Source organism: Arvicola amphibius, chromosome 2, assembly GCF_903992535.2.
Source record: "Arvicola amphibius chromosome 2, mArvAmp1.2, whole genome shotgun sequence".
NCBI classification, from domain to species: domain Eukaryota; kingdom Metazoa; phylum Chordata; class Mammalia; order Rodentia; family Cricetidae; genus Arvicola; species Arvicola amphibius.
Genome location: NC_052048.2, coordinates 28287834 through 28300418, shown reverse-complemented (window position 1 = coordinate 28300418; position 12585 = coordinate 28287834). Strand labels below are relative to the sequence as shown.

General features: G+C 37.8%; 1 protein-coding gene across 7 annotated transcripts in view; it reads right to left on the bottom strand.

Moving 5' to 3' along the window:
• Positions 1-12585, bottom strand: part of Erc1 (ELKS/RAB6-interacting/CAST family member 1) — a 327887-nt gene that overhangs the window by 146927 nt on the left and 168375 nt on the right. For all 7 annotated transcript variants that reach the window (XM_038318227.2, XM_042054451.1, XM_038318230.1 and 4 more), the window contains one exon: positions 3388-3548. In XM_038318227.2, the coding sequence (XP_038174155.1) occupies positions 3388-3548 (161 nt within the window). The remainder of the gene's footprint in view (positions 1-3387; positions 3549-12585) is intronic.

Here is a 12585-nt window from a genome sequence, read left to right as displayed (position 1 = left end):
CAGGGAAATACAAATTAAAATAACTATGAGGTACCATCTTACACCAGTCAGAATGGCTAAGATCAAAAACACTAATGATAGCTTATGCTGGAGAGGATGTGGAGTAAGGGGAACACTCATCCATTGCTGATGGGAATGAAAACCACTTTGGAATTCAACATGGCAGATTCTCAGAAAATTGGGAATCAACCTACCTCAGGATCCAGCAAAGCACTCTTGGAAATACATCCAAAGATGCTCAATCATACTACAAAAGCATTTGTTCAACTATGTTCATAGCAACATAATTTATAATAGCCAGAACCTGGAAGCAACCTAGATGCCCCTCAACTGAAGAGTGGGTAAATAAAGTGTGGCACGTTCACACATTAGATACTACTCAGTGGTAAAAAACAATGACATCTTAAATTTTGCATGCAAATGGATGGAATTAGAAAACACTATCTTGAGTGATGTAAGCCAGACCCCAAAAAATGAATATGGCAAGTACTCATTCATAAGTGGATACTAGCTTTAAACAAAGGACAATGAACCTATAGTTCATGATCCTAGAGAAGCTAAGAAATAAGGTGAACCCAAAGAAAAACATATATAGATCCACTTGGGAACTAGAAACAGACAAGATCACTGGACAAAATTGGGAGCATGGGGGCAGAGTAGAAGGAAGGGGAGAAGGGGAGGGTTGAAGAGAACTTGAGGGAATGGGATAGTCGAGATGAAGGAAGGACAGATATGAGAGCAAGGAAAGAGATATACTGATTGAGGGAGCCATTATGGGGTTAGCAAGAAACCTGGCTCTAGAAAATTCTCCAGGAATCCACAAGGATGACCCCAACTAAGACCCTAAGCAATAGAGGAGAGGACGCCTGAACTGGCCTTGCCCTGTGTCAGACTGATGATTATCTTAAATATCACCATAGAACCTTTAGCCAACAACAGATTATTTCCATTCGCCTGCCTCTGCCTCCCGAGTGCTGGGATTAAAGGTGTGCGCCACCACCGCCCGGCCCATAGTTTTAATAGAAAGTAAATAAAGTACAAAACTCTGAACTCACCAAAATAGGACAGATAATGGAGTATTTGAATTTGAAAATACTAATGGACTGGACATTGTGAATGTATTTCCCACCTAATAATTGTTGCTGCTGTATAGTTTAACTATGTGGGAGTTAAAACTCTTCTGTTTTTATACAAAAAAGGGAAATGTTTCATAAGAATTGTTTGCACTGCAACCTAGCTGTGGCAATAAAGCCACCTTGAATCAAGGACAGCGTCAGCAATTGGTTGACCAGGATTAGCCATAGAGTTGTTGGAGACTGTGGATGCTGAATAGAAAGGAAAAGGAAGACAGAAAGAGAGGCTGAGAGGAAGATTTCCATGGTTTTGTGAAGAGAAAAATGTAGAGTAGGGTCAGCTGATCACCCCTCCACTGTTCCTTAGATTTATTAGTTTTTAGTTCTTTTTCTAACTCTGAGTTTTTATTAACACTAGAATGATTTAGGTGAAGACTACAGAAGATAGTAGGGAATTTATGTGTAACAGAAAGCCTAAACCACTGTTAAAGATTTTCAGAAGGTAGTGTCCACGACACAAAGTTTGTAAAATATCTAAGTCAAAACATCATGATGAGAGCTACAGAAAGGTCAGCAGTTAAGAGCACTAGATTCTCCTTGAGGGTACCCAGGTTTGAGTCTCAGCACACACATTATGATAGCCCAAAACCATTTGTAACCCTAGTTACAAAACACCCTATTCTGCCCTTCACACCAGATACACATGTAGGCCAATACTCATAAAATAAAAATATAAATAAATCTTTTTAAAAAAATCACTATGTCACTGTAATATAACATGGAAACTTAGAAAGTGATTTAAGAAATGGGTCATCCCAAAAAGCAAAGGCTAAGTGTTTTCTTTCAAGTATATAAATTTCTATACTGTTGACACATACCTCTATATTCTTTACTTTGTTTATTATGTGAGACTTAAGACCTTATTGATAAGTTTCGTAAATCATGGTATTTATTTTCCTAGAATAGGTGAGGAAAGTTTATAATGAATTTTGGTACCATGTTACTATAAAACAAACCCCTCGCAATTACCTTTCATTCAAGCATAAAAAAAAACCCCACACACATTGTTCATACAGTCTCAAAGTTTTAATAATAAAAGGAAATTCTAGCAGCAAACAAACTTCTGTATTTCTGGAAGTTGCCATCTGAGCTTAGTGGGAAGGTTATGATAAGAAAATGGATCAACTGATACTTAAATTCACAGTGTTGCTTTCACAAAGCCTGTCTGTTTCTACAGGGATCCTGGCAAGATCCTAAGCTACTGCATTTATCCAGGTATTTGCAATGTATCACAGTTCAAAACAACAGAAAAGAGACATTAAAAACTAAACTACTAGTTGTTGAGGGAAAAAATTATTTTATCTAAGAGAGATTGTGTAATGAAGTAGAGAAGACGATTGTGGGATGATCAAGCAAGAGAAAATAAGAGTAATATCAGATGACAGATATTACCTAAGTAAGATAAGAGGTTAAGAAGCCCAGACAAATACAGATACCGTGGTGTGACATCTTGTGCAGTGTGCAAACAGCACCAGAAACTTGGGTTTGGCAGAACGGCAGAGGCTGTATGTGTGGGAAATAACTGCTAATTGTAATTGAAACAGTACCACCACTGTGATTAAGAGACATATTTGTTTTTAACAATTTTTAACAAGTTCACAGAATATAAAGAGAACAATCTAAGTATATTAGTAGTTAGAGATTTCAATCTCAAGAACCTACACAATGTGAGGTAAGAAGGAAAATAACAAATTATAGTAATGCTTTGTTAAAACTGACAATTTTATAGAAATTGTTGTCTGGTGTGACAAAATATGAATTATCAAAACACGATGGCAACTATGGTAATTCATTATACTATCCTACTTTATATACATTTGAAAATGCTTAGAACAAGTGTTTTCCTTAATAAAAAAATTACGTTGTATATGTGTGAGCATATGCATGAAAAGTAAGGAGACAACTTTATGAAATTGGTTCTCCCTCCACATTTACATGGGCCTAAGGAATGAACTCAGGTCATTAGGTTTCACAAAGTACCTTATAGGGGAGGCTACTTTGCCCATCTCGAAGAACTTTGTACCATTTCTAAGATATAGGGTGGTAATAAGATGCGAGAAGCAATGGCCTCTTCCCCAGCTGACCTGAATTTTCCTTTGTGTTATGCTTGACAAAATTTGTTCTAGAAAGTAGGAAAAATCAGCTGGCAAGATAATTAAGCTACCTGAAATAGGGTAATGCACAAAGATACAGAAACAAACGAGCAGAAGCATTTCAACTGAGTGGAGCCCAAAGCACAAAGGTGCAGACTTACTTCATCTCCAGAACTTCCTCTAAGTGCTTCCTTCTCTCTGCCCGGAGATTGGTGAGGTGCGTCTCTTTCTCTGCTAGGGACTGTTGAGTGGAGGACAGTTTAGCTTTCATGGACTCCAGTTCCTGCTTCACCTTCTCCATGGCCATCAACAGTTCTTCCACCTATGACACGTACAAAAAGGGAAAAGTAAAACACTATTGTCAAATACAGAGAGTGTCACTGGGCCACGGGCAACTCCTTGGCTGATAAAATGGAAGATACATGATCCTTTTGAAATTTCTAAACTCTTTCAGATCAGGTATATATACACCAAGAATAAACGGGAATGGAGATTTATCTCTGAGGTAGAGAGTGTGTCCAAAATTCTCAGTTTGTTGCCTAGCAAATCAACAAACAACAACACATATCCACCCCACATGATAGATAGATAGATAGATAGATAGATAGATAGACAGATAGATAGAGACAGACAGACAGACAGACAGACAGACAGACAGACAGACAGAGAGACAGAGAGACAGAGTATATGTAGTGAGAAACAGAGGAAGCGGTGGGGGGAGGGACAGAGAATAGGCCCAGCAAAGTGGTTCAGCTGGTAAAGTACTTATTGCACAACTCTAATGATGCCCAGATGACCTGAGTTCAATCCCTTGAATCCACATAAAGGTCAAAGGAGAGAACTAACTCCACAAAGTTGTCTTCTGACCTTCACAGATGCCCTGTGTGCACTCCCTCTATCACACATACACTACCCCCCCAACACATACAAAAAACCAAGGCATAAAATAACAATTACTTATAGAAAGATCTTATGAAATAAAGGCCAAACTTGAGTACTAGATGCAGCATACACAGAGAGTAGTTTTATACATCGGAATTAAGTTCTATTGTTAACAGCATTAAAGAGTTCCTTTTTTATATCCAAAAATATATGATCAGATAAAAGAGGTACAATGCTTTAAAAAGATCTGGGCAAAAAGAAGCCTTGATAGAAACAAATCTGAAACAAATAAAAACCATGTGCAAGGCCAACAAAAATACAGAATGCTAAAATCCAGGGAAAAGAAACACAGAGAGGAAAGGTCTGTATCTCATAAGCTATTTTCACTCATTCTGGTTATTCAAATTTGAATTACTTAAATAAGAACTATACAGAAGAAAGCCTGTTATCACCAGTGATCTCACAGGTAAGCACAGAGCACTGATCACAGAAGTTGATAGTATAATACTGTTCATCATGTTGATGACTTATCTGTTCAGAAGCAGAGGAAGGTAGGTCAAGGAAGGGATTCTGTCATTCATTCACTCCTATACAAACCAATTTGTGTGCTAAAACTGAGAGCTGTTTGGAAAGACAGGCCTATGGTAAGCACACCAGAGCTATTTGTGGACTCCTTCAAGTGAGTGCCTGGTACCTAACCACATCTGCTACTCAACTGTAGTGAGGACCCGCCACCCGCTCCTGGCCGCCTGCTAGCTTATGCCCCAAAATAACAACACACAAACTGTATTCTTTTAAACACTGCCTGGTCCATTAGTTCCAGCCTCTTATTGTCTAATTCTCACATCTCTTGCTTTAACACATATCAATAATCTATATAACACCACGAGTGGTGTCTTACCTGGAAAGATTCAGCATGTCTGACCTGGTGGCTGGCTTCATGGCAACTGCCTCCCTGAGGAGAGGCACGGCAGTCTGGCTGAGCCATCTACCTCACTTCCTTCTTCCTGTTCTGTCTACTCCACCCAACTAAGGGCCGGCCAATCAAATGGGCCAGGCAGTTTCTTTATTAGCCAATGAGAGTCCTCCATCACGCAACAGCAAGAAAAGGACATTTGCATGTGGGTACCTGCATTACATATATATACACCCAAGGGCTCAAGTCGATCCTTGCCCTAATGGGAGGAACTCCTTGGGTATAAAGTCACATCTGCAAATGTCAGGTGAATACATGTAACCCTCAGCTCTCTGGGCACCACTGATAAAAGTTAATTCCATTCTATCCATTCAGTTAGTGTAAACCTTTCTAAAACTGAGTAAACATGTGTTCTAACACAAGAAGAACAAGGTGCATTTGTTATCAGAATTTGTTGCCTTCCCAGTCTCCCAGGCATCTTGTATTACACCATTCATAGCAAACAACCATATCAGTTTCTTCCATACCCTAGAAAGAGTCTACACACATACATGCAAAAGTATATATTAACAGTCAAACCCTCCTCTCCCTACACAAACAGAAACTATGTATTTCCCTTTACAGCTAAACAATTTTGGTAAATCTTTTACAGAAATGCAAAATACACGAAGATATACAATAAACATGGAACTTGAAAAATCTGCTTCAAGTCAATGCATCTTGTTAGCATGTCAATTAATAAACAGAATACTGTCAGCACCTCAAAACCTGCCTTTCTATCCCTTTGCAGATAAAAAGTATTCTATCATTTTGTTTTTCCAAACTTGATATTCTGCCTGTTAACTTTGCAAATAGAATCATAAAGTATATAATTATTTGGCATTTTCTAAGATTCATCCATGCTGATGGTATGATTATAGTGTTGTAATTTTCCTAACTGCATATTCTATTTTGTGAAAACACAAGGACATACATACGTTATGATGCTTTGATAGGGAATATTTAAATTGAGTGGATCTTAATATGCACAGTTTTCTTTGTTTTTGTTTGCATGTGGTTTTTGAGAGAGGGTTTCTCTGTGTAGCCTTGGTTGTCCGGAAATTCACTCAAAAACCCAGGCTGTCTTGAACTTGGGAGATCCACCTGCCTCTGTCTCCTGAGTGCTAGAATTAAAGGTGTGTGCCACCACCAACCAACAAAATGATGTAGGTGTGTCTTCTATCTATCTGATGATTTCATTGGTTAATTAATAAAGAAACTGCTTGGCCTGATAGGTTAGAGCATAGGTGGGTGGAGTAGACAGAAGAGAATGCTGGGAAGAGGGAAGTGAGGCAGATGCCTTGGGCAATTGCCCTGCCTCTCCTCTCTGAGCCGGTCGCCATGAAGCCAGCCACCAGGTCAGACATGCTGAATCTTTCCTGGTAAGACACCACTTGGTGGTGCTACACAGGTTATTAGAAATGGGTTAATCAAGATGTGAGAATTAGACAATAAGAGGCTGGAACTAATGGGCCAGGCAGTGTTTAAATGAATACAGTTTGTGTGTTGTTATTTCAGATGTAAAGCTAGCCCTGTGGGATCTGGGCGGGATGAAAAGCAGGCCTGCCCGCAGCCCCTCACTACAAATGTGTTCTTATTTCTTACAAGTATGGAATGTTTTGTGCCCTGTATAAGAGTCTGTCTACATCAAAGTCATATGGTTATTCTATCTTTATAAACGCTTGATTATTTCATGTTTAGATTTATAAAACACATACACTGATTTCTGCATACACTGCAATGGTCAAAATTAACTATATCAGCATGTGAATCTAATTTACTTAACATTAACAGCAGAAAAAAAACAAGGTCATAGTTTAAATTTTAACAATTCCCATCTACTTTTAGAAAAGGTAAGAAATTATGTAAATAATAATTACACAAAGTAGGAAATAATAATAGTCCTTCACTGCACACAAATGTCTTCAAAAGTCAAAACTGAGAAATGTGAAATGTTTTGTTTATAGAAAGACTAGACCCTATGTATATTTTCCAGAATAAACAGCAAAACAGACATCTATCCCTTACCCATGGTTCTTCTTTTCATAGTTTCAGCTACCTGTAGTATGAAAACATCAAATGGAAAACCCAGAAGTAAACAACTCGTAACTTATCTAAGGAGAGTGTTAAATCTCACACCCCTTCCTCGCTCCAGCTGACTGTGGAATTCTGTTGGTCTACTCTCTGCCGTCAGGTCATGCAGCAGCAGCCCCAGGGATCAAGTGCACTGACTTGCTCTTACAGTGCTTGTGCTCTAGTCATGCTATTTTTTACTTAACAATGGCTCTAAAGTACAAAGTGATGCTGACAAAGAAGTCAAGTGTTCCCTTTCAATGAGAAGTATAGTAAGAGACGTTGAGAAAGGCCATATCTGCATAACTTGTAATACAGTAGGTCATTCTAATGAGTTTATCATTATTCTCTCACTGTGCCTAATTCATAAATAAAACTTTACTATATTTATTCAGTATGGCTTGCAGTTTAGGCATCCATTAGAGACAAGTATGTAGGAGAAGACTATCATAGTTATCACTGAACAGCTTACGTGTATTCATTTCACTGTACCCCCACCAAGTTCCTAAAATAGCAACATTCTGAATTTGTGTTCTTTCTTTCATGCCTACTCCCTTTTTGAGTTAGTTTGATGCTGGCCTGAAAAATCAGTATGTAACTAAGACTGGACCTGACCACCTACTCTTCCTGTACACAGACACACACACACACACACACACACACACACACACACACCACACACACACACACACACACACACACACCCTCACATCAGAAGTCAATTGTAGGATTTAGCTTTCTCCTACAATATAGGTTTCAGAGACAAAACTTAGTTTGCCAGGCTTGACAACAATCTCTTACCTGCTAAGTTGCGTCATCCCACTTACATTTTTTTAAACTACGTGCATATATTTCAAAGTATACCACTGCTTTTATTTTTATCAGTTTATAAATATGAATAACTGGAATCTTCTGGCTTTGTTTCACTGATCATGTTTTTTATTGCAAAAGGGAAACTATTACGTATATATTCTGAAATTGAGCAAAATAGCTATGCAATACAGCACATGAGCTAGAAGCTATGACAGCCAAGATATATACATCAGTTGTAGTTTACTGCTAAAGAAATAGGCTCCATGGGGCATGGAAGTGGGGAAAGGGGAGGAAATAATTCCAGGTTTAGGGTGAAAAAATGTACAAATGGAGGAGCCAGAGATCTCTGCAAGGCTAGGCGTCAGTCTGGGACCTCAGAGGGAGTAGGCCTGAGTCAGGAACTCTGTGGGTCTGGGCATTGGTCTGGGACATCAAAGAGAATAGGCAGAAACCTGGAAACTCCGTGGGTCCGAGCATGAGTCTGGGACCTCTGAGGGAGAAAGCCTGAGCCAGGTCCTCTGTGGTTCTGGGTGCACCAAAGCCTGGAAACTCTGAGGCAGTAGACTGGAGCCAGAAACCTTTGCAGAACCAACTCCAAGCCAGGGACTTCTGCTGGAGGGAATCTGGGTTAGGATATACAGAAATAGGGCCTATCCGGCAACCTAGGCCAAAGTAGGCCTGAGACAGCAAACTCCAAGGGAGCAGAACAAAGCACAGGAGCACTGAGCTATTTCCAGGAATACAGAGTAACCAACAAGGTAACTAGAAGTGTGGCACTGACTGTACCATGAGGAACAACCATCTGAGCTTTGGATTCACTGGCACCTAGAAGATTATTCAACAGAATCTGTTGATTATTCAACAGAACAGAAATTATTCGACAGTCCCAACCACACCTATTGGAGAAAAGGATGAGTAGAAAAGTTAAGAACACACGGAACACCACCAAGAGCAACACAACACCAGTAAAACCTAAAGACCCTACAACAGCAAGACTTGAACAACCAAATATGGATGAGGCAGAAGAAAATGACCTAAAAATTAACTCCAAGAGAATGTTTGAAACTCTTAAAGAGGAAATGAGAAATTCCCTTAAAAAATGGAGGAAAAGACAAACAAAAAATTGGAAGACATCAGCAAATCACATAAAGAAAAACAAGAAAAAGAAATCAAACATATGAAAGAAACTATTAAGGACTTGAAAACTGAAATAGAGACAATAAGGAAAACACAAGCCAAGGGAATTATAGAAACAGAAATCATGAGAAAATGATCAGGAACCACAAACACAAGCATGAACAGCAGAATATAAGAGATGGAAGAGAATCTCAAGCGCTGAAGAAACAATATAGGAAATAGACTCATCAGTAAAAGAAAACATTAAATCTAACAAAAGATTAACCCAAAATATGCAGGAAATATGAGACACCATGAAAAAACCAAATCTAAGAATAATAGGTATAGAAGAAGAGGAAGAATTTCAACTCAAAAGCATAGAAAATATACTTAAAATCATAGAAGAAAACTTTCTCAACCTAAAGAAAGACATGCCTATGAAGATATAAGAAGGTTACAAAACACCAAATAGACTGGGTCCAAGAAAAAAAAATCCTATCGCCACATAATAATCAAAACACTAAACATACAGAGTAAAGAAAGAATATTGAGAGCTGCAAAGAAAAAAGGCCATATAAAGGTAGACCTATCAGAATTGCACCTGACTTCTCATTTAGGTAAATGAAAGCCAGTAGATTGTAGTCAAGCATTACGTAGACTTTAAGAGACCATTGATGCCATCCCAGACTACTATACCCAGCAAAACTTTCAATCACCATAGAATGACAAAACAAGGTATTTTACGACAAAACTAGATTTCACCAATACCTAGCCACACACCCAGCCCTACACAAAATAATAGAAAAAAAATTCCAACCTAAGGAAGTTGGGTACACCAACAAAAGCATAGACAATTGATGGTCTCATAGCAGCAAATCCCAAACAAGGGAAAAACACACAAATTAACATCACCAACAATGAAAACTAAATTAACAGGAGGTAGCAATAACTGGTCATTAGTATCCCTTAATGTAAATGGACTCAACTCGCCTATAAAAAGACACAGGTTAACAGATTGGATACAAAAACAGAATCTATCCTTCTTCTGCATACAAGAAACACATCTCAGCCGGGCGGTGGTGGCGCACGCCTTTAATCCCAGCACTCGGGAGGCAGAGGCAGGCGGATCTCTGTGAGTTCGAGACCAGCCTGGTCTACAAGAGCTAGTTCCAGGATAGGCTTCAAAGCTACAGAGAAACCCTGTCTGGAAAAACCAAAAAAAAAAAAAAAAAGAAACACATCTCAACCTCAAAGACAGACATCGTCTCACAGTAAAGGGTTGGGAAAAAAATACACCAATCAAATGGACCCCTAGGAAACAAGCAGGTGTAGCTATCCTAATATCTAACAAAATAGACTTTAAGCTAAAATCAGTCAAAAGAGACAAAGAAGGACATTTCATATTAATCACAGGAAAAATCCATCAAGAGGAAATCTCAATACTGAACATTTATGCCCCAAATACAAGGGCACACTCATATGTAAAAAAAAAAATACACTTCTAAAGCTTAAATCATACATTAAACCCCAAACACTAATAGTGGGAGACTTCAACACTCCCCTCTCACCACTGGACAGGTATGTCAGACAAAAAATGAACAGAGAAGTAAGAGAACTAACAGATATTATAACTCAAATGTACTTGACAGATATCTATAGAATATTCCATCCAAACATGGAAATAATATACCTTCTTCTCAGCATCTTATGGAACCTTCTTAAAATTGACCACATACTCAGGAAAAAAGCAAAACTCAACAAATAAAAAAAAATGGAATAACCCAATGTACATTATCAGATCACCATGGTTTAAAACTAGAAGTCAACGGCAATGCTAATTGCAGAAAACCCACAAACACATGGAAATTAAACAATGCTCAACTGAATCATCAATGGATCAAGAAAGCAATAAAGGGAGAAATTAAAGACTTCCTAAAATTCAATGAAAATGACCACACAACATACCCAAACTTATGGGACACAATGAAATCAGTGTTAAGAGGAAAGTTCAGAGCACTAAATGCCTACATAAAAAAGCTGGAAAAATACCACACTAGTGAATTAACGGAACATTTGAAAACTTTAGAACAAAAAGAAGCAAACTCACCTAAGAGAACTAGAAAGCAGGAAATAATCAAATTGAGAGCTGAAATCAACAAAATAGAAAGAAAGAAAACAATACAAAGAATTAATGAGAAAAAGAGTTGGTTCTTTGAGAAAATCATCAAAATAGATAAACGTTTATCCAAACTAACCAAAAGGCAGAGAGAAAATATCCATATTAACAAAATCAGAAATGAAAAGGGGGACATAACAACAGACATGAAGAAAGTACAGAGAATCATCAGGTCATATTTCAAAAATTTTTACTCAATCAACAAAATTGGAAAACTTAAAGGAAATGGACAACTTTCTGGTTAAATATTACTTACCAAAATTAAATCAAGACCAGATAAGCAAATTAAACAGACCTATAACTGCCAAAGAAATAGAAACAGTCATCAAAAGTCTCCCAACCAAAAAAAAAAAAAAGCCCAGGACCAGATGGTTTCAACTCAGAATTCTACAAGACTTTCAAAGAAGAACTAATACCAATATTCCTCAAATTATTCCACACAATAGAAACAGAAAGAACACTGCCGAGCTCTTTTTATGAGGCTACAATTACCCTGATACCCAAACCATAGAAAGACATCACTAAGAAAAAGAATTACAGACCAATCTCACCCATGAACATTGATACAAAAATACTAAATAAAATACTGGGAAATAGAATCCAAGAACACATCAGAACCATCATCCACCATAATCAAGTCAGCTTCATCCCACAGATATAGGGATGGTTCAACATACAAAAATCTGTCAATGTAATCCACCATATAAACAAGCTAAAAAAATAAAAACCACATGATCATCTCATTAGATGCTGAAAAAGCTTTTGACAAAATACAACATCCCTTCATGATAAAGGCCTTGGAGAGAGCAGGGATACAAGGAACATACCTAAACACAATAAAGGCAATATACAGCAAGCCAACAGCCAACATCAAACTAAATGGAGAGAAACTCCCAGCGATTCCACTGAAATCAGGAACAAGACAAGGTTGTCCACTCTCTCCGTATCTATTCAATATAGTTCTTGAGGTCTTAGCTAGAGCAATAAGACACCAAAAGGAGATCAAGGGGATACAAATCGGAAAAGAAGTCAAATTCTCCATGCTTGCTGATTATATGATAGTTTACATAACTGATCCCAAAAATTCTACCAAAAAAACTTCTACAACTCATAAACACCTTCAGTAACGTAGCAGGATACAAGATTAACTCAAAAAAAAGGTCAGTAGTCCTCCTGTACACAGATGATAAAAGAGCTGCGAAAGAAATCAAAGAAACAACATCTCTCATAATAGCCACAAATAGCATAAAATATCTTGGAGTAACTCTAACCAAACAAGTGGAAGACTTGTATGACAATAACTTTAAATCTTTAAAGAAAGAAATTGAAAAAAACACCAGAAAG